Source organism: Pleurodeles waltl, chromosome 2_2, assembly GCF_031143425.1.
Source record: "Pleurodeles waltl isolate 20211129_DDA chromosome 2_2, aPleWal1.hap1.20221129, whole genome shotgun sequence".
In the NCBI taxonomy this organism is placed as follows: domain Eukaryota; kingdom Metazoa; phylum Chordata; class Amphibia; order Caudata; family Salamandridae; genus Pleurodeles; species Pleurodeles waltl.
This window is the reverse complement of record NC_090439.1, coordinates 459,234,233-459,260,333: the sequence shown is the minus strand read 5'-3', so window position 1 is coordinate 459,260,333 and position 26,101 is coordinate 459,234,233. Positions and strand designations below refer to the sequence as shown.

At 48.0% G+C, this 26,101-nt stretch overlaps 1 protein-coding gene across 2 annotated transcripts in view; it reads left to right on the top strand.

Annotated features, from left to right (window-relative positions):
* CEP192 (centrosomal protein 192) overlaps positions 1-26,101 on the top strand; it is a 1,702,116-nt gene that overhangs the window by 1,511,828 nt on the left and 164,187 nt on the right. For both annotated transcript variants that reach the window (XM_069219927.1, XM_069219928.1), the window contains one exon: positions 17,525-17,628. In XM_069219927.1, the coding sequence (XP_069076028.1) occupies positions 17,525-17,628 (104 nt within the window). The remainder of the gene's footprint in view (positions 1-17,524; positions 17,629-26,101) is intronic.

The following is a 26,101-nucleotide window of genomic DNA, read 5'->3' as shown; positions in this document are numbered from 1 at the left end:
TTTGGGGGACACAATTTAGTTGAGGTGGAACTTTAAGCAGCACTGTGCATTTCCCCACACTCTTGATTTGCCAAGGCTGGGCCTGAGTCTTTCTAATTGACCCAGATTAACCAAGGAGGGTGGGTTATGCAGATCTTCAGCTCTTCTCCCTATGCTCCTCTTTCAAATTGTGACCAGACCTTCACTCCCCATTTGGGAGAATGGTGCTGTACCCGAATATCAAAGACCTCCACCTTCATGCCTGGCAATTGAGTATGGACAGTTAATTTCATTTAAGCTGCCACAGGAGGTGGTCGATGTAATCCTTTCAGCTTGTCTTCCTGCCACAAAGTCTGTTTATCATGGGAGATAGAGCTGCTGTTTCATGGTGCCACGACAAACAACTGTCTCTCTTCAGACTCGTTTGTTCCAAATTCTACACTTCACACTCTCCCTAGCTCCGAGATGTGCAGTTGGGTATTTGGTTGCTTTGTTGGTGTTCGTCTCCCAGACCAGGCGCCCTCGTTCAGATCCCCTATTACGATGATTTTTGTCTCTGACAACTCACTTTGTTGTGCCCCAGTGGGACCTTAAGCTTGTGTTAATGTTTGTATGAGATGTCTGTCTAAGCTCCTTTGCATTTGCTACTTGCAGAAGTTAATCTTCAAGACTGTTGTTGGTTGCAGTTACCTCGTAGAGACGGGTGGGTGGATTACAGGCCCCGAGATTCCATCTGCCATTCACCTTATTTTTCCTGACAAATGGGTGTTGTGAACCAGGGCTGATTTCCTTCCTTAAGTGGTGGCTCTCTTTCACTTAGGCCAGTCCATCACCATAAAGATCATCTATTCCCCACACCACCGCACAAAGGAGGACGAGTGTCTTTTTGGGTTGCTTCCTCTGAGGAAGGTCATCTTCTATCTAGACTCCATCAAGGATATAGAGTTGGATGACCAGCTCTTCGTTTGGTATTGTGGTTCCAAGAAAGGCAAAGCATTTCAGAAGCAGACACTGACCAGGTGCATAATCCTCTGCATCAAGACGTTCTATGCTTTGGCCAAGAAAGAGCCACTGGAAGGGATCAGGACTCATTTCTCCAGTGCCAAATCTTCCACCTCTGCCCTCACCAGAGGTGTTCTTATTGTAGAGATCTGTAAGGAGGTTATGTGGACATCCCTGCACTCCTTCACTAAACATTTCTAGCTGGATTCTAAAGTGTGTAGTGATGGCCATTTCACCACATTGGATGTATAGCACTACCTCATTTAGCCATTCATCACCTGTCCTCCTCCTCGGATGAGTACTGCTTTGGAATTTATTCTACAGATGAGGAAACTACAGGTAGAAGAATCCATAAGAAGAAAAAATTACTTATATGTGGTCGCAATCTTTCTGGTGGCTACTCCGCCTATCTGCAAATCCTCACCTTTCCTGCCTGCTTCCCCTTTTAGTAGATGTTTTATAGTGTAAGTTAATAAGGTCCCAATTCAAGTTTGATACTGCACTACTTAATGTTTTGTTTTGTTTTAAATTTATTTATTCAGTATATAATAACATACACATGAATTGCACTGTTTCATGAGTTGCATTACATTAGCACAGCATTTTTAGTTCAAACTGTCAGTTATTATGTCCAAAAACATGTCGTTAACAGAGTTTTCAGCAGTGTACATAGTGTTATCTACGCAGAGGGTGGTACGATCAACACAGCCTTAAGATGACTGCATAAGCGATCGTTGCCCGTCGTATAATACCTGGGTATTAGAGAAATGGGTAACACCTGCTATAAATGTCACACCTGTTAAGACATTGCAATCCCAACCTTTGAACTTTAATATTGGCAATCTAATTTATTAAGTCTAATACTTAAAAGAAAACTGCAGACACGATCCAAACAATAGGAGGTCACCACACAGGCCAACAGACATTACTCCCCGGGCCCACTGAGGGTCCCTCATTCAAGCAGGAGAAAGGGTGGGCCCACACGCAACAAAGTAATAAATTAACAGGAGGGGAGGGGAGGAGAGGGAGGGAAAGAAAGAGAACACCCCCACCTCCCAGTCACCCCCGACCACTCCTGCACGACCCACCCATGCACTGTCCAGTGAGGTAGGCCAAGATGCGGGCTCTGCTATTGGAAGCACCCTCTAAGCCGTCTTCCCCCAACTTACAGGTTCCTCTAACAGTCAATCAGTCATGCCTCTCCATCGTTCCAGATCACGTTTCACCTGCTCATCTAATCGTACTTTACATAGTCGACATTCCTCAGCAATCGCCCATTCAACTAGATTAGTCAGCCATGTATCATGCAAAGGAGGGGCCGGGATTGCCCAATGGATCGCAATGCGTTGCTTGGCTAAAATAAGCCATATTGTGGGAATCTGTATGCCATTTTATGCCCTTTTTTGGGGGTGAGGATTAGTCCCAACAGGCAGTGTTTCATGGTTACCCCCGCGTTAACAGCTGTCACCTCCCTCAGTGTCTTCACTATTTGGTTCCAAAAGGGTTGAATAGAATTACAAGACCATGTTATGTGTAAGCCCTGTGTATGTAATTAAAATTGTGTCAGTTTAAATCTCGAATTGATAGTTGCATCCCGTGTTAGGGAACAGGTTCTAGTCCATTCCCCATATGTAAGTGGAGTTTCAAGGTTTGCATCCCAACGATCCCTTGTCCCAGTGATGTTTATCTGCCTGTCCTTTTTTAGAGCCTTGTAGAGTCTGGAGAGGAGACCCCGTTCACAACCCGGGTCAACCAGCATCACTGTAAGGTGCGAGTCAGTAGGTTCAGTGGGGAAAGAGGTCCAAATCCCTCAGGCAGTTTGCGACAGGCTAGCGTATTGCAGAAATTGACCTTGGTCAGTTCCAAAGAGTGATTCACCTTCCTCTTGGGTAATAAAAGTATTATTTTTATATAGATCACCCGCAGTGTTACATCCGCCGTCTTGCCACTTCGCAAAGTCCAGTGCTTCTGCAACCCTGGCAAAGGGATGCAACCACCAGAGCGGTAGTAAACGCGTATATGCACTCTTTGTAACACCTTCATAGCAGCCCACTCGCACACCCACGGCACTTGCGCCACCACAAAGGGGACATCATGCAAAAGCCTAGTGCCACCCATCAATTGGTATAGTAGGCGAGACACACAAACAGAGCCCTCTAACAGGTTTTTTCCTCAGTTGGAGCCATCATCACACCACATTGCTGCATACTTCAGCAATCCCGCCATGTAGTATTGGTGCAGATCGGGTAGACCCAGTCCCTCCGTTGACCAGATCCAACTTCAACACTTCAGTGCAAACTCTAGATCTCTTACCCGCCCAGACTAGGGACAGAAGTAATTTGTCTTACTGTCGAAAAAGAGGAGTCAGTATTTCACAGAGCGAGTTCTGCAGCATATGCAGACATCTTGGGAGTAAGACCATTTTGAAGAGTGCAATCCTGCCTATACCCGACAGTGGGAGGGTAGTCCAAAATTGGACCGAGGCTCAGAGGCCCTTCATTACTCTACCCATATTTAAGTCATATTGTAATTGAGGGGAGTGTGTCACCCGCATGCGTAAATACGGATAGGACTCAGATTCCCATTCCAGATCCATCTGTGGCAGCTTCGACTCCACCCTCGCTGACAGGCTCGCCATATGGAACAACACCGTCTCCCGTCTATTAATTCGGAGGCTGGATACCCACCAAAATTGTCCATCAGCTTTAATAAAAGTGGTACTGACTGTTCTGGGTCGTAACATACACTAGAGCATCATCTGCGTACAGTGACATAATGTGTGTTGTTGCCCCTACTTCTATGCCCCATCTCTGCTATCTTGTCTGCAACTGTATAGCTAGGGGCTCCATAGCTAGAGTGAACCATAGCGGGGATAGAGGGCAAGCTTGTTGTGTGCCCTGCTGAATATCAGATGCCTTGGATACTATTGCCCTAGTACGCACCCGGGCACGCGGTAAGGTATAGAGTAGATGCACTCATGACAGGAAGTATGGTCCTATACCTATCCTGCGCAGAACCGCCCACAAGTACTCCCAGGACAGAGTATCAAACGCCTTATTTATATCTAAGGCTACCAATGCTGCGTGGCCAGCAAGTTTACGCATCTCATGCATGACGAGCGATAATCTCCGTAGGTTCATGTGGGTCCCCCTCCCAGGTATGAAACATCATTGATCACTTACCACCAAATATGTCACCACCTGTCTTAATCACATTGCCAGTACATTGACAAGGAGTTTCATGTCAACTTTAAGCATGGACAGCGGCCTATAAGAGCCCGGGTCTGCAGTATCCCTCCCCGGTTTTGGAAGCATTACAGTCAATGCTTCTTTCAACTGTGTTGGCAAAAGACCCTCTCTTCGAGACTCGTGAAGCGTTTTCAACAATGGGTGGAAGAAGTATTGCAGAATATGCCTGATAAAACTCAACTGGCAGGCCGTCAGGGCCTGGTGTTTTCCTGGAAGCCATACCCCCCAGGGCCTACTGCAGCTGTTCCGGGGACACCTCCTTCTCCATCTCCTCAATCTGAGCATCCGTAAGTCAGGGCAACCAGAGTCCGTCTAGGTATTCTTGTTTTTGACGACTATCATCGCATTTTGGCAAAGTATATATAGCCTTTAGGTGCTCGCGTAAATGGAGATTAACAAGTGTTTGTCTTAAAATCTTTTCCCCAGTGGGACCCCGGAGTGATAGGGTTGTGGGGATGGAACGTTCACGTCAGAGTAGCCAGGCAAGCATGCGGCCCGAGTGATCCCCCTCACAATACAATCTCTGTCTAAAGTCCCTGTGGACATAATTATCCAGTCTACTTCACAGGGCTCCAATTCGCCCATGCACCGCACGGCTCTCAGCCTCCGATGCAACTCTGTTATCTATTTGACGCTGCAGGCTAGTTAGGACATCTTTCGCAAGCTCTTGGTCTTGCTTCTTCCTAATACCGTATGTTTTTGTAAGGCTTTCGCTTCGTATAACAACATTAAGGGCCTCCCATTCTATGCCACGGTTCTGGGTCGTGGTCCATTTCTTACTAAAATAACACTTCAACGCTTCCTGAATATCTTGCCTATACTCCTGGCCTTCAAGTAACTCAGGCCGCATGTGCCACAAGGGGATCGCGGGACTAGGTGTGTGTCTACTGCATTCTAATAGTAACAGGGCGCGATCCGACAGAAATCTGACCTGATAGACATCTCAGCGGACATCCAGGGTTCCGTCATTCGCAAGAAGGAATCTGTCTAATTTGCTATATGCCCCATGTGTGGGAGTGTAGCAAGAAAAGGTTGTGGAAATGGGGTACATCTCCCTCCATATATCCACTAAGTGTAGATTCTTCATGATTTAGCGGAACTTGGCAGTCATGTTAGGCTTCGTGCCCTTCTTTGGCGGGCTGCTATCTAGAGTACCATCTAAGACACAATTAACCCCCCCCCCCCAAAATGATGGGCATCCCCATATAGGGTACTAGTTCACATTGGAGCTTATAAAAGAACTCCGCATCGTCCGAGTTGGGGGCGTAGATATTAAAAATGCAGAGCTCGCGGCCCTCTAAATCTCTGTGCAAGACATATCGGCCCTGCACATCTGCTGTGAGTCTTATTAGTTGGAAAGGTGTCCTCGGGGCCACCCATACTGACACACCCCTGGCGTAGGATGAATATGTTGCGGAGTATAACTGGCCCGTCATTTTTTCTGTAATTTTTGCACTTGAGCAATATGGGGCCCCAGTCGTCTAAGATATGTATATATACACCCTATTGCGTTTTACAAAAGTGTTCAGTCCACTCACATTCCATGTAACTATTCACATTAAGGTACCTGCCATGATATTTGCCAAAACTCATTCACTACTTCAAGCCCTCCCCTCCCCCAACCATCCTTCCCCCTCCGCAGCCCCCCCACTCACGCACCCCAGCCTGTCGCATTTTCAACAATGGGAGTCCAAGCCTCTTCCTCATCTCAGGAAATACGCTACATTCAGTGCATGAAACAGAACTCCAACAGCAACTAGAAGCCATAAACAACATTTCCATCTCACCCCTTGTAAACTCCACCCTCAACTAGTGTCTGCCCAATCCATGTGTGCACCCCGCTATCTACCCCAGAGTCCAGAAGATAGATAGCAGTTGCTGTCCCTTCTCGATAGCAAGGGAAATGGCCTGGATAGAGTCACTACCGTACTCCCACCTCTAACACTGAACCATCCAGACCTCGAAACACACTGTACCCAAATCACTGCGTTAATCACTACAATGAATAGTACAAGCCACAACGAATAATGCACCCCGTTAGAAGGGGTATAAAAAACAACAATGTTTGTGTTGGTCAAGGATGTGTGGGGGAGGGGGGGTAGTGGGGGAAGATGGGGTCGCGATGGGAGCTTATGTACACCACTCCGGCCCTGCCCTGTACCTGGTGGCCGCCCCAAGCCTCCATTACCGAGCACCAAGAAGTAGCTTGATCAAAGAAAAGAAGGGGAGGGTGAGGAAGAGGATGCCTGTTATTCATTCAAAAGAACCCCTCCGGTGTTGGCGCTGTCCGAGTCCTGTGTCAATCCACCATCACTACGTGGAGATCCAGAACGTGGGGACATTTCCGAAGTGAAGAAATGGGAGTGGCCCGCATGGAGTACTTTAAACTTGGCAGGATAGAGCAGCATATAGGTGTAACCCAGTTCCTTCAATTTACGCTTAACACCCATAAAAGATTGCCTGTGGAGCTGCACCTCTCTAGTATAGTCAGGAAAAAAGCGGATTGTATGATTGTCATAAGTGGGGCCTCCATGTTTGCGCACCTCTTCTAAAATAATGTCTCGGTCTCTATAGTTGATAATCTTGGCTACAATCGATCAAGGAGGGGCTCCCGCCAGAGATGGAGGGGCCAATGCCCTATGCGCAAGTTCAACTACAAAACACATTTGATAGGGAGGCGGTAGGTATCGATTTTCTAATGCAGTCCTCTAAGAATGCCTCAGGTTTCGTCCCCTCTGCACCTCCTGGGAATCCCACTACGCGAAAGGTGGCCACTGAGGTCTTTAGTGTATCAATGTCAGCCTGCATGGAGGTCACTTGTTGCTCAGTTGCCACTGAGCACTCAGCCACCACTCTCAAATCCGCTCTCAGCAAGTTCACGTCGATTGCCATGGCCACAATTTGCGTTTGCACCACCTGACAAGATGCCTCAAAGGCAGCTAGGATTTGTGCTCCAGTGGGCTCACTTCCCTGTTCCAGGGGACCAGGGGATTCTTTTTGTAAAACCCATCCTACATTTTTTGCTGTATATTGGTCCATCCGGGTTTGTTGCGTTCCTTTTCCAGATTTGTCCTTGCCCATGTTGTGTACTGCGCGCAACGCCAGCCTACGCCGCTCTCCCAGTGTACTGATGTTCATGATGCTAGTCACTGGGTCACTTCCCAAACTCCACACTCTTACCGTTCACTGTAGAACTGTGGCCAAAGGACCCATCATCGTCCAACAATCACAGCAGTTGTTCTTCGTGCGCCAGAGTGTTGACTCCTGCTACCGGCCTACTTCGTTGTGACTCCACTGCGTCAGGTGTCAGGTCAGTTCAAGGGTGCCGCTAGGCCCAGTCTCCCACTGTTGGTCCCAGTCTCACCTCAAACAGGGACAAGGCAGGGGGAACAGCTCTCACCACGGGACTATCTCCTCTGCTCAGACAACCCCCACTATGGTTCCCTCCTTCCAGGTCTGCCGAGCGCCAAAGTTCTCCTCCTCCCGCGGCTTAGCGTCCAGCCGTGAGGCCAGCTGCCATGTTAGGGTCAGACGCCCTCTCCGTGTTTGGCACCCAGGCCAGAATACTTCACTGCAGCCGTCCCTCTCACCTCATCTCGGTCCCGTAGTCCCCCTCTACTATTTTGCTGGGTCTGTGGGGCCTCGGGCTGCAGGATGATGTAGGATATTTAAAGCGGGGCCGCAAGCACTCTTCTAGTGCGTCCGAGCAGTTTTCTTGCCGGCCACGCCCCCCACTACTTAATGTTGATGCCAGTCCATCTGCTCGCTTCAAAGGGTTGGAAAAAATGCATGGAAAACGTACGTTGTTGCACTCGGGTGGGCGCAGTATGGCTTTGCCGATATTGGATGTCTCGTCTGCTGTCAATATGAAACCAGCAACCCCCCTACTGGCAACTTCAGAGCTTTTAATTTTTCATATCCAGTCTGACACCGAGGATAATTTTACTGGTGAGGAATCTGATGGTATGTATGCACAGTGAGGTATTTGCAGTTAAGAGTATCCATTCGAACATGTTACTTACCTTCTGTAACACTTCATCATCCATACACTATCTAACCACAGATTGTGCACCACCTCCCCTCTCCCCGTTTTACAGAGTGGCCTTATTTTAATATCTAAAATGGTCCCATAGTAATATTCAGCTCATTTAATAATTGCCACGCTCTGCACCTAAGGGTGCAAAAAGCGTACACATAAGAAACCAAAGTTAGTGCTCAGATGTGGTGCATACATTCAGCTAGGCTCGCCTGTGCAGTGTGGAGCCGCAGAGCACCACATGGCACAGGGATGAAGCACTGTTAAGAAAATGTTTCTAGGTCCAGTATAATGCCTTGGGGTTAATATGAGGTGAAGAATCTGAAGTTAGTGTATCCGTGGGAAAGAGTGTTACTGAAGGTAAGTTACCTGTTAGGTTTCTGCAGTATCAACCCTACTTATGCTCTATTGCCTCAGTCCAGTGGGGTCTTCGAATTGATCAAAAAGGTTATGCCCTTCATTTCTGATAGAGACTTCTAGTTGCAGATTCCTTACCTCTGAATTTCCCTAGGAGTCAGACTGGATCTGGAGATTTTTTCTTCGAGCAGTACCCCTGCACTCCGTTAGGTGGCATCAGTCGACTCCGCGGGCATCGTTGGCGGCATGGTTGCCATGATGATCTCGCGGTTGTATATAGGCGCCACCCCGGCACGCTGATTTCACTTCTTTTCTTTACATGCCAGAATACGTGCAGGTCCAGACAAAAGGTACCCCAGTCATTTTGTCACTGACTGCGACATTTTGTCGAATTTGTTTTTGCTGAGTTTTGGTACGTTGAGGGATGTCCTGTAAGACCGGATTTAAGTCCTGCAACTCCTGTCACCGCATGATGTCAGTGACGGATCCGCACCTTGTGTGTCTTTGGTGTTTGGAGCGCGACCACGACCCAAAGTCGTGCTCCTAGTGTCGGGCCATGAACCCAAAAGCTTTTAGGGAGCGGTCCCTGAAGCTCATGGCAGCCTGACACTCGACTCCACGTAGTTCCCGGTCCCGTTTTAGAGGAAGGCCAGGAGACTGGTCGCGGAGTCACCACCGTTCTTCTTCGTCCAAGTCATTAGAGTGAGAAGCATTCTGAGAAGGTGTAACGGTCTTCGACTTCTCCCCGTCGCTCGCACAGCGTGACGCGGGAAGAGCGTCGAAGCTCTAGGCCTCTGTCCTTGCAGCCTCAGCCTGGGTCCGTTCCGCTCCTTCCCGAATTTCCAGGGCTACCCCACCTAACTTAGAGTTCTGTGAGGCCATGCGCCTCATATTTGGGCAGTCTGTCCCACCCTCGTGCCCAGGGAAGATGGTGAGGGCCTCCGCGGGTTCAAAGTTGGTGACTTCAGTCCCGACTACGGTGGGCACCTCAGGATCCTCAAGATGTTCACCCTGGCTCAGGTCCTTTCTGCCCTGGACCCTGGAGACTGGATGGTTGCGTTGGACTTGCAGGACACCTATTTCCATATTCCCGTCCTGCCGGCCCAGACATTCAATGTGCCGAAGCCACCCAACTCCCTCTGACGCTCCCTTTCATCGGAGCTGTTCTGGACACAGTGCAGTTTCGGGCTTATCCTCCCGAAAAGCGAGTCCAGGATATTCGGGCTATGATACTGATGTTTCAGCCTCTATCCTGGATTTCAGTGAGAATGAGTCTGAGGCTGCTATGGCTCATGGGCTCCTGCATCCTGGTGGTCCAACATGCAAGATGGCACATGTGGGCTGTGCAGTGGGACCTGAAGTTCCAGTGTGTGCAGCATCAGGGGAATCTCTCTGACATGGTTCAGTTCTTCGAGGTAACTGCGAAAGATGTTCAGCGGTGGTTGTCGAACCAGATTGGGTCAATGGCAGATCCCTCTCCCTTCCTCCACCAGATCTCACAGGAGTGACAGATGCATCACTTCTGGGATGAAGCAGCCACATGGGAGAGGTGGAGATCAGAGGCCTCTGGTCTCCGGCGGAGTCTGGACTCCACATCAACCTTTTGGAGCTCTGGTCAATCCAACTTGCATTGAAAGCATTCCTTCCCTCTCTCAAAGGGAAAGTAGTGCAGGTGTTCACTGACAAAACCACTGCAATGTGGTATTGCAACAAGCAGGGCGGAGTGGGGTTGTGGACCCTTTATCAAAAGGCTCTTCGCTTCTGGACATGGCTGGAATACTAGGGCATTTCCCTGGTGGTTCAACATCTGGCTGGCTCTCTGAAGGTCAGAGCAGGCGAACACGGCCGTCGATGCATAGTCAATCACGAATAGCATCTTATCCGGAGGTGGTGCAAGGTCTCTTTCAGCAGTAGGGGGAGCCTTGGTTAGATCTGTTCGCCTCCGCAGAGAACGCGCAATGTCAGCTGTTTTGCAGGTTGGAGTTTCCAAGGCGGTATCCGCTTGGTGACGCATTTTGTCACGCTTTTCGGAACTCAGGCCTCCTGTACGCCTTCCCGCCAATACCACTTCTGCCCAGAGTTCAGAAGATAATCAGGCAAGACTGGGTCCAAGTAATCTTGGTGGCTCCGGATTGGGCACGAAGACTCTGGTATCCCGAGCTCTTGAGCATGGCCATCGATCCTCTGATCAGACTGCCCTTTCGGGATTATCTTCTGTTGCAGCAGCAGGGGACGGTTATCCACCTGAACCTATCGGTCTCCGCCTCCTTGCATGGAGATTTAGCTGTTACAGTTGACAGCTTTTGACATTCCACCCCAAATCTGTAATGTTAACTTGGCAGCCAGGCGCCCCTCCACCAAAATGGTATAGGCTTGATGAAGGAAAATGGCTCCCTGTTGCAGCTACCCCCCACCTTTTGCCTGATATTGATGCTGACTTGACTAAGAAGTGTGCTGGGACCCTGCTAACCAGGCCCCAGCACCAGTGTTCTTTCACTAAAAATTTACCATTATTTCCACAATTGGCACACCCTTGGCACACAGATAAGTCCCTTGTAAAAGGTACCATTGGTACCAAGCGCCCTGTGACCAGGGAAGGTCCCTAAGGGCTGCAGCATGTCTTGTGCCGCCCTAAGGGACCCCTCACCTAACACATGCACACTGCCAGTGTAGATTGTGTGTGTGGGTGAGGAGAAAAAGGCAAAGTCGACATGGCACCCCCCTCAGGGCGCCATGCCCACAAAACACTGACTGTGGCATAGGTAGGTCACCCCTCTAGCAGTCCTTACAGCCCTAAAGCAGGGTGCACTATACCACAGGTGAGGGCATAGCTGCTTAAGCACTATGCCCCTACAGTGTCTTAAGTCCATTCTTGGACATTGTAAGTGCAGGGTAGCCGTATTAAGTATATGGTCTGGGAGTTTGTCATACACGAACTCCACTGTTCCATAATGGCTACACTGAATACTAGGAAGTTTGGTATCAAACTTCTCGGAATAATAAACCCACACTGATGCCAGTGTTGGATTTATTACAAAATGCACACAGAGGGCATCTAAGAGATGCCCTCTGTACTTTACCCAAACCTTCTGTGCAGTACTGACTGGTCTGTGCCAGCCTGGCACCAAGACGAGTTTCTGGCCCCATGGGGTGAGTGCCTTTGTGCACTCTGTGACCAGGAATGAAGCCTGTCCTGGGTGGAGGTGCCTCATGCCTCCCCCCTGCAGGAACTGTAACACCTTGCAGTGATGTGAAGAGTAGCGTGAGAAGGGTTCTTTGAGTCTGGAGACAGGTCGGTAGGTCTGGGGCCAAGTCAGTTGTCGTCTCTGCGGGGCTTTCAGGTCAGCAGTCCTTGTTGTAGGTTGCAGGAATCTGATTTCCTGGGTTCAGGGTCACACCTAAATACTAAATTTAGGGGGGTGTTTAGGTCAAGGGGGCAGTAGCCAACAGCTACTGTCCCGGAGAGTGGCTACACCCACTTTATGCCTCCTCCCTCTCCCTGAGGAGAGGGGGGGCAGATCCCTATTCCTATTGGGGGAATCCTTTAAACTCAAGATGGAGGATTTCTAAAGGCAGGGGTTACCTCCGCTCAGGGCACCTTAGGGGCTGTCCTGACTGGTGGGTGACTCCTCCTTGTTTTTCTCATTATTTCCTCCAGCCTTGCCTCCAAAAGTGGGAGCAGTGTCCGGAGGGTCGGGCATCTCCACTAGCTGGGATGCCCTGGGGTGCTGTAACAAAAGGCATGAGCCTTTGAGGCTCACCGCCAGGTGTTACAGTTCCTGCAGGGGGGAGGTGAGAAGCACCTTCACCCAGTACAAGCTTTGTTTCTGGCCACAGAGTGACAAAGGCCCCCTGACTTTTTGCCTTAGGTGATGCTAAGTTTTGATTGAAAGTGTGCTGGGACCCTGCTAACCAGGCCCCATCACCAGTGTTCTTTCCCTAAACTGTACCTTTGCTTCCACAATTGGCCAGCCCTGGCCCTCAGATAAGTCCCTTGTAACTGGTACCCCTTGTACCAAGGGCCCTGATGCCAGGGAAGGTCTCTAAGGGCTGCAGCATGTCTTATGCCGCCCTGGGGACCCCTCACTCAGCACATGTACATTGCCTCACAGCTTGTGTGTGCTGGTGTGGAGAAAACGACTAAGTCGACATGGCACTCCCCTCAGAGTGCCATACCAACCTCACACTGCCTGTGGCATAGGTAAGTCACCCCTCTAGCAGGCCTTACAGCCCTAAGGCCGGGTGCACTATACCACAGGTGAGGGCATATGTGCATGAGCACTATGCCCCTACAGTGTCTGAGCAAAACCTTAGACATTGTTAGTGCAGGGTAGCCATAAGAGTATATGGTCTGGGAGTTTGTCAAACACGAACTCCACAGTTCCATAATGGCTACACTGAAATCTGGGAAGTTTGGTATCAAACTTCTCAGCACAATAAATACACACTGATGCTAGTGGGCAATTTATTGTAACATGCACCCAGAGGACATCTTAGAGATGCCCCTGAATACCAACCTGACTTCTAGTGTGGGGCTGACCAGTTTCTGCCAGCCTGCCACAACCAGACGAGTTGCTGGCCACATGGGGACAGTGCCTTTGTCACTCTGTGGCCAGGAGCAAAGCCTTCACTGGGTGGAGGTGCTTCAAACCTCCCCCTGCAGGAATTGTAACACCTTGCGATGGGCCTCAAAGGCTCACCCCCTTTGTTACAGCTCCCCAGTGCATCCCAGCTAGTGGAGATGCCCGCCCTTCCGGCCACTGCCTCCACTTTTGGCGGCAAGGCTGGAGGTGATAATTAGGAAAACAAGGAGGAGTCACCCACCAGTCAGGACAGCTCCTAAGGTGCCATGAGCTGAGGTGACCCCTGCCTTGAGAAATCCTCCATCTTAGTTTTGGAGGATTCCCCCAATAGGATTAGGGATGTGCCCCCCTCCCCACAGGGAGGAGGCACAAAGAGGGTGTAGCCACCCTCCAGGACAGTAGCCATTGGCTACTGCCCTCCCAGACCTAAACACACCCCTAAATCTAGTATTTAGGGGTGACCCTGAACCAAGGAAAGCAGATTCCTGCAACCTGAAGTAAGGACTGGTGACCTGAAAGCCCTGCAGAGACGACGGAGACAATAACTAACTTGGCCCCAGCCTTACCGGGATGTCTCCAGACTCAAAGAACCTGCACAGCGACTCATCCAGCGGGACCAGCGACCTCTAAGGACTCGAAGAGGACTGACCTGCACCTAAAGGACCAAGAACCTGCACCTAAAGGACCAAGAACCTCCTGAGGACAGCGGCTCTGTCCAAAAACAGCAACCAAGAAGCAAACTTTAAAGAGACTCTCGCCTCACTCCGGAAGCGTGAGTCTTCACACACTGCACCCGGCTTGAGTTCAGGAGAACCAACACTGCAGAGAGGACTCCCAGGTGACTCCAACAACATGGACACACAGAGTCAACCTCCCTGCACCCCCACAGTGACGCCTGCAGAGAGGATCCAGAGGCTCCCCCCTGATCGCGACTGCTGGTAACGAAGGAACCACACGCCTGGACCAAGCACTGCACCCGCAGCCCCCCGGACCGAGAGGAACCAACTACCGGTGCAGGCGTGACCAGCAGGTGGCCCTCATCCTAGCCCAGTTGGTGACTGCCCCGAAAAGCACCCCTGTTCTCTGCCTGCATCGCCTAAGTGACCCCCCCCGCGACCCTCCATTGCTTTCAATACAAAACTCGACACCTACTTAGCACAGAGCACCCGGCTGCCCCTGTGCCGCTAAGGGTGTATTTTGTGTGCTTGGGTATGTCCCCCCCCAGTGCTCTACAAATCACCTCTAGTCTGCTCTCTGAGGACACAGCTACTTACCTGCTAGCCGACTGGAACCGGAGCACCCCTGTTCTCCATAGGGGCCTATTTTGTTTGGCCCCTCCTTTGACCTCTGCCCCTGATCGGCCCTGTGTTGCTGGTGCTGAGGGTTTGGGGTTGCCTTGAACCCCCAACGGTGGGCTGCCCTTGCCCAGGAGACTGAACTTGTAAGTGCTTTACTTACCTGAGAAACTAACCAATATTTACCTCCCCCAGGAACTGTTGATTTTTGCACTGTCCACTTTTAAAATAGCTTATTGCCATTTTTGCCAAAACTCTGTATTCTACTGTTTTAATTCAAAGTTCCATACTTACCTGTGTGAAGTACTTTACAATTTATGTACTTATTTAAATTCTGAATCTTGTGGTTCTAAAATAAATTAAGAAAATAACATTTGTCTATATAAAAAAATGGTTGGCCTTGAGTTAAGTCGTTGAGAGTGTGTTCTCATTTATTGCCTGTGTGCGTACAACAAATTATTAACACTAGCCTCTGATAAGCCTACTGCTCGACCACACTACTACAAAATAGAGCATTTAAGTATTGGTTAGTTTCTCAGGTAAGTAAAGCACTTACAAGTTCAGTCTCTGGGGCATAGGCAGGGTTGTCATAAAGAGTATATGGTCTGGGAGTCTGTCGAACACGAACTCCACAGTTCCATAATGGCTACACTGAATACTGGGAAGTTTGGAATCAAACATCTCAGCACAATAAACCCACACTGAGGCCAGTGTGGGATTTATTGAGAAATGCACACAAAGGGCATCTTAGAGATGCCCCCTGTTTGTTAGCCCAACTGCTAGTGCAAGGCTGACCGGTCCGTGCCAGCCTGCCACTCCCAGTAACTGACCACATGGGGTGAGTGCCTTTGTGCACTCTGTGGTCAGAAACAAACCCTGTCCTGGGTGGAGGTGCTTCACACCTCCCCCTTTAGGAACTGTAACACCTGGCAATGAGGCTCAAGCCTGGTGTTACAATGCCCCAGCCACTCCAGCTAGTGGAAATGCCCTACCCGGCCTGTCTCCTGCTTCAAAAACCCTGAAACGAGAAGCAACGGGCTCTGCAGGACCAGCGACCCCTGACAAGCCTCCAGGGGACTGCCTGCATCACCGAGGACCAAGAACGCCCGTGGGCAGCGTCTCTGCCCAACAAGAAGAAAAGACATCCATCTTTAAAGGGACTCCCACCTCACTCCAGAAGCGTGAGTCCCCAAAACTCTGCACCCGACGCCCCCCCACCCATGGGTGTGGTTTGTGTGCTTTCTTGGGGCCCCTCCAGTACTCCTCCAAACCCCCCGGTCTGCCCTCCGACAACACAGGTTCTTACCTGCAGCAGACTGGAACCGGAGTACCCCCTGTCTCCAGAGGTGCCCTCGTTATTTTGGCTCTTGTTTGACCTCTGCACCTGACCGGCCCTGTGTTAGTGGTGCTGGGTGTTTGGGATTGCCTTGAGCCCCCCCAACGGTGGACAACATATACCCCGGAGATTGAACCTGTAACTGTGGTACTTACCTCTGAAACTTTACTGTACTGTACTGACCTTCGCCAGGAACTGTTGAAAATTGCAATGCCCACTTTTAAAATAGCTTTTTGCCATTTTAATGAAAACTGTGCACAATATTGAATCTATTCAAAGTCTCAACTATTACTATGCAAAGTACCTTTCAATTGATGTACTTACCTGCTAAATGAATCTTGTGGTTCTAGAAATAATCACAATAATATTTTTCTATATAAAAACCTATTGGCCTGGAGTTATGTCATTGAGTGTGTGTTTTCACTTAATGCTGGTGTGTGCACAACAAATGCTTAACACTACCCTCTGATAAGCCTAACTGCTCGACCACACTACCACAAATAGAGCGTTTAGTATTATCTATTATTGCCTCTGTCAAGCCTCTTGGGGAACCACTGGACTCAGTGCACACTATATCTCCTTTTGATATAGTATATACAGAGCCAGCTTCCTACAACTATCACTTATGTGTTTTTTAATATCCTTGTGCGTTCCTTCAACGGCTGGTTGGTACAGGTGCTGACAGGCAACACAACTACCATATAGAAGTGTAACAAGGAGGCCAGAATGGGGTTTTGTGTTCTGTCTAAAGGCTTAAGTGATTACTTGATCCTTCCTCTGATCTCCCTTATAGTTATTCACATGACATGATCTCTCAACATCAGGGCAGGCAAACTTGCTAGATGTAATCTTTCTGATAAGTGGAATCTACACCTGCAGGAGTCATAGGGTATCCTCCCATGACCCATTGGCTCCCTCTGCAGAGGTGGGGCAATCTCGACTAAGGCATACAGGTGCACCGGAAATACTGGAAGAGTCTCCATGTGTTATCTAGTGCCTGGGGAGATCCACAAGGTGGGGAATCTAGGTGGAGTGTCAGTCAAATATGTAACTGTTGCTAAATCTGCAGTTATTGTAAAAATGTCTTCCTATCTGGAGCAATATTCATCCATGAATTCAGCTCGGGTGTGATTTTTGACTAGGTCTTGGTATACAGAAGACTTTACTATATTCATACAATCTAAGATGCTCCCAGTACATTTTCATTTCCAAACTGTGACACAGTGGAGTGGGAAGTTGGGCACTGGACATCCACTTTCTTCTCTCAGTGTATGGCCTGGCAGTGTTAGAATTTTATCTGATGGATAGAACAGCCACCCAGGATTGATTGTCGTCTTCAAACCTCCTTTCTGGAGGATGATGTTATACTACTATTCTTAATGTTCTTATACTCTGTGGGGTGCTGAAAAACAGGGTGTAACTGACATCACTAGCTACTTTGGAGCATTATATTTAGGGCGCTCAATGTGACTTCCAGTCTTCAACCACCGCCAAGAGAATTCTGTGGATGTACTGTGACACTTGAATATGAGGTTAATGCAGCTACTCTGAGGGAGGTGCCATATTTTTCAGAAATATTTTGAAGGTAGGTAAGTTGCTGTTTTTGTATATAATTTTAAAGTTTTCATTAAGCAATGTTTCTCTGAGAGTTACCCAAATGTTCACACTGCAATATTTTTTGTCAAAAGGCTGTTAATGCAGATTATGAGCTAGAAAGAGATTCTTCAGGAAGTGAAGATATGATTAAACCTAGAAGAAGGTCTTCCTCTGATGCTTCAAGTTTTACAACTGGGTATGTAATCCTTTATTAATGCATGTTTAATGTTAAAAAATCATTACCTATTACATTAAGTAACACATGTTTCCCTTAAAAGTGACACAGGTCTTATGCACATCATGCTGTATGGGGGCATGGTTGAATAGCTTCCACACACAGCTGTTTGTTGCTAAAGGTTGAGACAGAAAGCATACTGTGTTTTTTAGGAAAATGACTAAGAAGCAATCTCCATTTTGTACGGCCATTGGTAGAATTTGGACATCGATGAACACTTTTGAAGTGTTCTTTGAATAAGTTCTTTATTGATCTTTGAATGATAAAATCCCATACTACTAACTTAAATTTGTGAGAAATGTTTTGGCTGTTGGCAGAGATGAATCTATTTGACCTAAGGAGTATATAGTTCATAGGGGCCCAGTATAGAAAAGTATTCTTTCTTAGTAATACTTTCTTAACCCAGTTCTCTACCATTGAGGGCACCCCAGAACCCAGGAAATCAGATTCCTGCAACCTGAACTAAAGAAGAAGGACCGCTGAGACGGCGGACGATGACAATTGCTTTGGCCCCAGCCCTACCGGCCTGTCTCCAGAGTTGAAAACCTGCAACCAGCGACGCAGCCAACAGGGACCAGCGACCTCTGAAGTCTCAGAGGACTGCCCTGACCCCCAAGACCAAGAAACTCCCATGAGCAGCGGCTCTGCTCAAAAACAGCTACATCTTTGCAACAAAGAAGCAACTTCCAAAGAACTCACTCTTCCCGCCAGAAGCGTGAGACTTCACATTCTGCACCCGACGCCCCCGGCTCGAGACCCAGAGAAACAACACTACAGGGAGGACTCCTCGGCGACTGCGACACCGTGAGTAGCCAGAGACCCTGGACCTCCACAGCAACGCCTGCAGAGAGAATCCAGAGGCTCCTCCTGACAGCGACTGCCTGTAACAAGGGACCCGACGCCTGGACCAAGCACTGCACCCACAGCCCCCACGACCTGAAGGAACCGAACCTCTGTGCAGGAGTGACCCCCAGGCAACCCTCTGCCTAGCCCAGGTGGTGGCTGTCCTGAGAAGCCCCTCCCCCCGTGCCTGCCTGCACCGCTAGAGTGACCCCCGGGTCCCTCTATTGAATCCTATCAAAAACCCAATGCCTGCTTTGTACACTGCACCCGGCCGCCCCTGTGCCTTTGAGGGTGTGTTTTGTGTGCCTACTTGTGTGTCCCCCCCACCCACCCCCGTGCTCTGCAAAACCTTGCTGGTCTGCCCTCGAGGACACAGTTACTTACCTACTGGCAGACTGGAACCGGAGCACCCCTGTTCTCCATAGGCGCCTATGTGTTTTGGGCACCTCTTTGACCTCTGCACCTGACCGGCCGTGAGCTGCTGGTGTGGTAACTTTGGGGTTGCCTTGAACCCCCAACGTGGGTTGCCTATGCCCAGGAACCGAGACTTGTAAGTGTCTTACTTACCTCACAATCTAACCAATACTTACCTCCCTCAGGAACTGTTGATTTTTGCACTGTCTACTTTTAAAATAGCTTATTGCCATTTTAACAAAGACTGTATATGATATTGCTTTAATTCAAAATTCCTAACTTACCTGTGTGGAGTACCTTGCATTTTATGTATTTACTTCAAATCTTGAACCTGTGGTCCTTAAAATAAACTAAGAAAATATTTTTTTCTATATAAAAACCTATTGGCCTGGAGTAAGTCTTTGAGTGCGTGTTCCTCATTTATTGCCTGTGTGTGTGTGTGTACAACAAATGCTTAACACTACCCTCTGATAAGCCTACTGCTCGACCACACTACCACAAAATAGAGCATTAGAATTATCTCATTTTGCCACTATCTTACCTCTAAGCGGAACCCTTGGACTCTATGCACAGTATTTCTTACTTTGAAATAGTATATACAGAGCCAACTTCCTACAGAGCCAGAAACTGCAGCATGGCTTCTTCAACAGTCGCAACTTGCAGTAGCGTAGATAATGGCCCGGGTAATTTGGAGCACACCGGGAGATTGGCTCTTCACTTAGATCCAAGAGGAGATAGATAAACATCTTGACAGCCTCTGGCCTTCTCCTTCTCCTTAGACACAGTGTGTCTGAATGGGCTCATTCTTTTTTAGGTTTGTGCTTGGACTTTGATTTGGGCTTATCTGAGTACTTTGAAAATAAAGCAGCCCTCTTGTGAGAACAGCCCTAAGAGCAGGGCTGTGTGCTGGAGTGGGAGCAGGAGTTTTCTACTTCTTGATATGTTTGGCGACATACAGCTTCACCTAGTGGTCTTAGATTGCCTTCAGGTGCATGGTGGTGCACTTTTCCGCCAACTTTGAGTTGTGTCACAAACCCAGACACCAAAGAGACACCTCATGTAGGCCACTGTCACAGACATCTGCCTTCTATAGTCACAGAATGTTGAAGCTAAGCTATGAATCCGTGTGTCAGCAAGAAGAGGGAAGCTTATGTCACTCCACTCCACAACTTCCAGGGCAGGACTAGTTAAGAGAAATTTCTGGAGCTTGTCTGGTGCTTGGAGAGTATTCTACGGTGAGGAATTTGCGGTTAGAAGTATCCATCAGAAATAAAATGTATAATGTAGTAATGTGGTTGAAAAAACACAAATGTGGTGGTGGAGATTAGAATTTGAGAGGACAGGAACGAGAAACAGAGTATCAAAATATGTAATCTGTGGTATAGTGGCTGCAAGGCAGTAAAGGCTGATGAATTTCTAGCTCAGTTTCATTAAGTTGAAAGTAAATTAATCATAGTTATTCCAAAATTATCAATAAACAGCTGTGGCAAAATGTGTCACATACCAGGCTCATTGCCCATATGTACCCTAATGACTGTGGTGCTCAAGCCCAGTAACCTGTCTACAAGATTCCCCTATTCTGAGACCAAAACAGAATTACAAAAGAATATACAGGATTGGTGTGGAATCCTTATTCCAAACAAAGTTCAGCAGTTGCAGTAGTAACTAAAGCGATTTCTAACATTTTGAAGAATGCCAATTATTAGTTCCACCCTTTACAGATTCAAAATCGGATTCAGGAGATTAAGCACACTGTGCCTTAGTAAACAAGCCAGCAGCCTTCATCTCACTTCTTCAGGGAAGTTTTATCATTGTGTGAATGCTTATCTTAAGTTTCAACCATGATATGTGTAGAAGCTGCTTTGAATAATAAGTTCAACAATGCAGATTGTCTGAGGAAATAACTTAAATAGTATCAGACCAGTGAGGAAACACCCTGGCACACATCAGATCAGTATCTGTTACATACCATGAAGGTCCTGAGCCCCCTCATCGTACACCACTGACAAGACTTTAATGAAGACCTGAAGGGCTAACTTGAGTTCATAAGGCAGCATGGTAAATTGGCGGGAGCACAGGTCTACCACAATGTACAGCTACTTCCTTTGAGACTTCAGGGCCAGTACTTTGTGTTTCTTCCTGGACCTATCCTTCATCTTCTACTTACCTAACTAATGTGGGCTATGTTCACCAGGACTAGCCTTGCTTCTTGTGTTCAGCAACATGGAAATAGGCCTCAGTTTCTCCAGTAGCCTTCAGGTACATCAAGGAATGTTGATCACATTACTTCGAGTCATATTTAGGCCCAAGGCACCTTCAGTAAATAATATGGGTCTGACACTGAAAAACACTTGTGGCATGCATGGTGCAACATTAACTCTTTGGTGGCTAAAATCCAAGGAGTTTGTGCAGTACCACATGGAAGTGGTGTTGTCTGTGATCATCTGCTCTAGCTTTCTCTTGATGTAAGGAAGACAGGTCTTCAGTACCTACTGGATCACTCAGAGCTACAGCTGGTTGATGTGAAGGCAGGACTCCACCGGAGACCAGCGTCCTCTGATCGCCACCTCTCCCAGATGTGCTCCGTCAGCTTTGGTTGGGGAACAGAAAGGGATCTGCCCCTGGCCGAAAAGTGGTTTGTCAGCAACCTCTGCATGTCTTTAGCAATTCTCTCTCAGATCTGGACCAGGTCGGAGAGATTCCCCTGATGATTTGCCCACTGGAACTTCAGGTTATCAGGGAGAACCTTCATATGCCAAAAAGTGTCAGTCACCAGAAGCATGATAGGAGGCCATGAGGCCCACCAGCCTTCAAGTCAGTCAACGAAATACAGGATAGAGTCTGAAACATCTGCATCATAGTATGAATATCGTGGACTTGCCATTCAAGAGGATACACCTGAAACTGTGCTGTCCAGAACAACCCCAATGAAAAGGAGTATCTGAGATTGAGTCTTGTGTAACTTTGCAGCATTGATAATGAACTCCAGTGAATGCAGGAGGCTCGCCATAGTCTGGAGGTGGAAGATGACTGCCTGATGTGAGCATGTCTTTAACAGCCAGATTAAGGATAGGTAGAGGAAGACTGGGATCCCTTATCTCTGCAGATGTGCTACAACCATCGCCATCACTTTAGTAAACACCCAGGGGGTGCTGGTGAGGCCAAAGCAGAGCGCGGCAAACTGAAGGTGCTCTTGGCAGAGCCTGTAGGCAGGCAGGGCGGGGATGTGGAAATGGGTTTTGCAAGTCCAACGCTACCATCCAAGGCAGACAAGAACTCAGCTGGGGTGAGCATCTTGAACAGCTTTTTCAGAAAAGTTGAGAAGTGTAAGGAAGTTCCCCTTTTGGACACGACCCCCTCTTTTTGCACACTGGTTCTAAGGTTCTTCAAGCGAGATGCACTGGGTCCCTGCTAAAAAAGGTCCCTTCTGCATTTGCTCTTTCCCTAAAAACAGGTAATAATGTGTACATTTGGCACACACTCTTCTACCATTGTATGTCCCTAGTAGAGGGTGCCCCTGGTACCAAGGGCCTGAGTAGTGAAGAGGGTCCCTAAGGTCTGTAACATGCATTGTGCTACTCTCGGGGACCCCCCAAAACAAGTCACATACAGTTGCCATCGCAGTCTGCGTGTCCTGGTGCAAGCCAGGCAAAAGCACGACTTGGCCAACTCATTGTGTGCCATGCCCCATTTACTGCATCGAAGTATATGTAAGTCATCCCTGCAGCAGGACTTGGAGCCTTAAGGCAGGGTGTATTATATATCAGTTGTGGTTCTATTTGCACAGGCAGATATGATCCCCTAATGCACAGTCCCATTGCTAAGCCTTGCAAGTGACTAGGGAGCCACCTTAAGGCATGGTGTGCAGAATACTCTTCATCATGAGTTACCAAGCTACATAATGGCTTCACTGAAACATATGGTATCAAACACCCCGTCTTAATAAATCCATGCTGATGCCAGGCTCAGATTTATTATGACATGCACTTTGAGGACACCTTAGAGGTGCTCCCTGAACCCCACTAGTCTTGACTAGCCTGCCACCACAGACTGGTTTCCAGCCACCTGGAGGTGACAGCCCGCGCTTTGAGGCCAAAACCAAAGCCTGCTCTGGAAAGCAGTGTTGGCATTTACTATAGCAGGATAGCTAGCAAATCTGCATACCAAAGCCAAGGACTTCAAAGGCCCTTCCGCCTTTGTTATGCAACCCCGGCTTCCCCAGACCTGGGTGTAGTCACCCTCTGCTCTGAGGCCAACTTGGCACCAGGACAATTAGTCAGTAGGCATGTACCACGTTTGGTACAGCCACACCCCTTTGGTGAGCTACCCAGAATGGACACTCAAGGAAGGGTTCCACCATCATCTCTTTGGTGGGACAATTCCTTCTGGGATAGGTATATGTCTACTCCCTACCGGAAATGGTCATATACAGGGTGTAGTCTCCTCCAGGATAAGTGGCTAATACTCTACACTCCACTAAACACCCCTGAGTATTTAGTAGGTTCATCTGACACAAAGCAGAAGAGGTCTCAGAAGAGCAAGAACTGTGGACTAGTAAACTTTTGGCAGGAAAAGCCTTCCTACCTGCTCCTGTCCCGACAGTCCTGACATCCCAACTCGTCTTGCAGCTGTGGGGAGTTCAAAAGCCACAGAGGTTTTTCAGCCCTTTGCCAGCCCGTTAGCATCTCCCTTGAAGTGGAGGGGCCACTTGCCTACTTCCTACAGGCACCAACCGCAACATCAGGTTCACCGTCCTGCTGACCACCGGGTCCACTGATGCAGCAGCCATCCAGGAGGAGGTGAGGGTGCTCCAAGAGATCACTCCTGTCTCCCCTCCAAGTTAGAAGACATCAGGACCAACTGGAGGCTAGCTGCACCATTACCTGGGGTACTGGACCCCTTGCACCAACCACAGCTTGTTGAAGCCCACTCCGGACTCCAACAGCACATCCGAAGATCTACTGGTGAGTGACATCAACATCGCACTGGGCATCCTTCACAGTGCTCAGCTGCCTTGTTTTTTCTCTCCCTCTGCAGATCATCCAAAGAACAGTGTTTGGCTTGAAGCAAGAGCACCGGTGCTAAAGATCTTCTGCACCCAAGCAACCCGGCCTGGGTCCATGACTTCCAATAGTGTCCCCCTGCTCCTCGGACGCCCTCCGACTGAGCCCCCTATAAGGAGAATCCGGGATTTGTCTCTAAGTCTCACCCCCTCTCACAAGGTGTTCCCTCTCAAGTCACGTTTGTGATGCACAAAAACCTGATTTAATTAGCATCTCTGCACCCCAATATCCATGGGCAGTTAAAACTGAACTGCTGGTCTTGTGTGTGACTATACACCTCTAGCACCCTACAACCTACAGGGGACCACCGAGAACTGATGACAAGGACCCCTATGCTGTACCTTGGAACCCTTACTGCGTAAAAGTGCATTTGAGTAAAAGTGTTAATTACTTGCAAATCTTAACAAAACTGCGACAGTATTTATTCTCTTGAAAGTATTCTGGTGTTTAAACTTAATGTAAACAAAGAAACTATTTTTCTTGAGTTCCTTCTTGAGGGTGTCTCATTTATTGACTGTGTCCAACAAATGCTTAGCACTACCCTCTGATAAGCCTAACTGTTTGCCCACACCTTCAGAAAAGAGAGCTTTTGGGAATATCCTGTTTAATCCTATAAACCGATAAGGGTCAGCTGCACAGTCTACATAGAGTACCCCTACAATTGGTGCACAACATAGATAGCCAGCTTCCTATAAGAATGCACAGGTTCTAGGACAGGATGAGATCCTCCATCCTTTATGGTCACCAGAAGGTAGCAGGAATAGTAACCACAACCTACTTCTGATGCTGGCACCCTTTTCATGGTTCCTTTGGCCACAACAGCCAACACTTTGTGACGCAGCAAGCAGAGATGGTCCTCCATCAGCCTGTTGTAAGGGGGTAGCATGAGAGAGGATTCCAGAAAGGGGACAGAGTAACCCTTCTGGATGATTTCCAAAACACCACTTGTCTGATGCTGTCGACTTCCGGTGAAGTCGAATTCTGCCCCTGACTGGATGTCCGTTATAACAGTGGTTCCCAAACTTTTTCGACCTGCGGCTCCCTTCACCTATATTGGCCATTGCCCATGGCTCCCCATTATGTTACTTTTTGTTCGGGTGGGCAATGTAAGCCCAGCCTCAGGAGTACTTCAAATTTTCTTCCTGCAAATAATTGGGATGAAGGTATTATCATATTGGTAACAAAATAAAAATATAAGTTGTTTACTTTAAGATTTTCTTTTAATTCAGTTAAGTCAGAAACAATACAATATTAAGGGCGAAACATTTTTCCATGAATTAGCAACCTTTTTTGAACACATGTAAGATTAAGCACACAACAAATTTCTGTAGAAAATGTTTTTTAATTAACAGCAAAAAACAGGGAGTCGAATGTAAACAAAATAGAAAGGACAATTTGTTTGGAAAATCCTAGTGAGATGGATGTGCTTGTTTTTCTTTACAAAGCTCCTCAAATCTTGGTGTTATTTTTGAGATCGCAACACGCATTTCTTTTTGAAGGTGAATTTGTGCCCTATATGTTGACTTTATCACCGCAACCGCTGAGAAACCAGCTTCACAAAGGTAGGAAGTAGCAAACGGTATCAAAACACGCAGGGCAATCTTGCTAATCACTGGGTATTCACCTTGAGTTTGTCACCAAAATTCAAGCAGTGACAGAGACTGGAATTGTACTTTCAATGTTGATTCACTTGAAATGTCAATGAGCTGTTCTGCTTCCTCGTTATTTAAATGCTGAGGTACCTCAGCATTGAAGGGGTCTCGCACCCATTTTATTGGCTCCACTTCATCCTCTGGGAAATATTTCTGAAGGTAAAAATGCAGTTGTGACAAATACAGAACAAAAACTATCCTCAGTTCTTCCTTTAATGCCATCTCATTGTCTTGCAGAAACGTGTCCAATGAAGGAAAACATTTATAGTCACCTTTGCTTACATTGCCTTTCCAAAGGATGACTTTTTTCTTAAACCCTGAAACTTTGTCTGAGAGCTGCAAGATGTTAGTATTATTACCTTGCAAGGACTTGTTCAGTGCGTTCAGTTTTTCAAAAAGATCCAAAAGAAAAGCCATTTGTATTAGAAAGTCTGCATTAATAAATTTGTCTGCAAAACAATG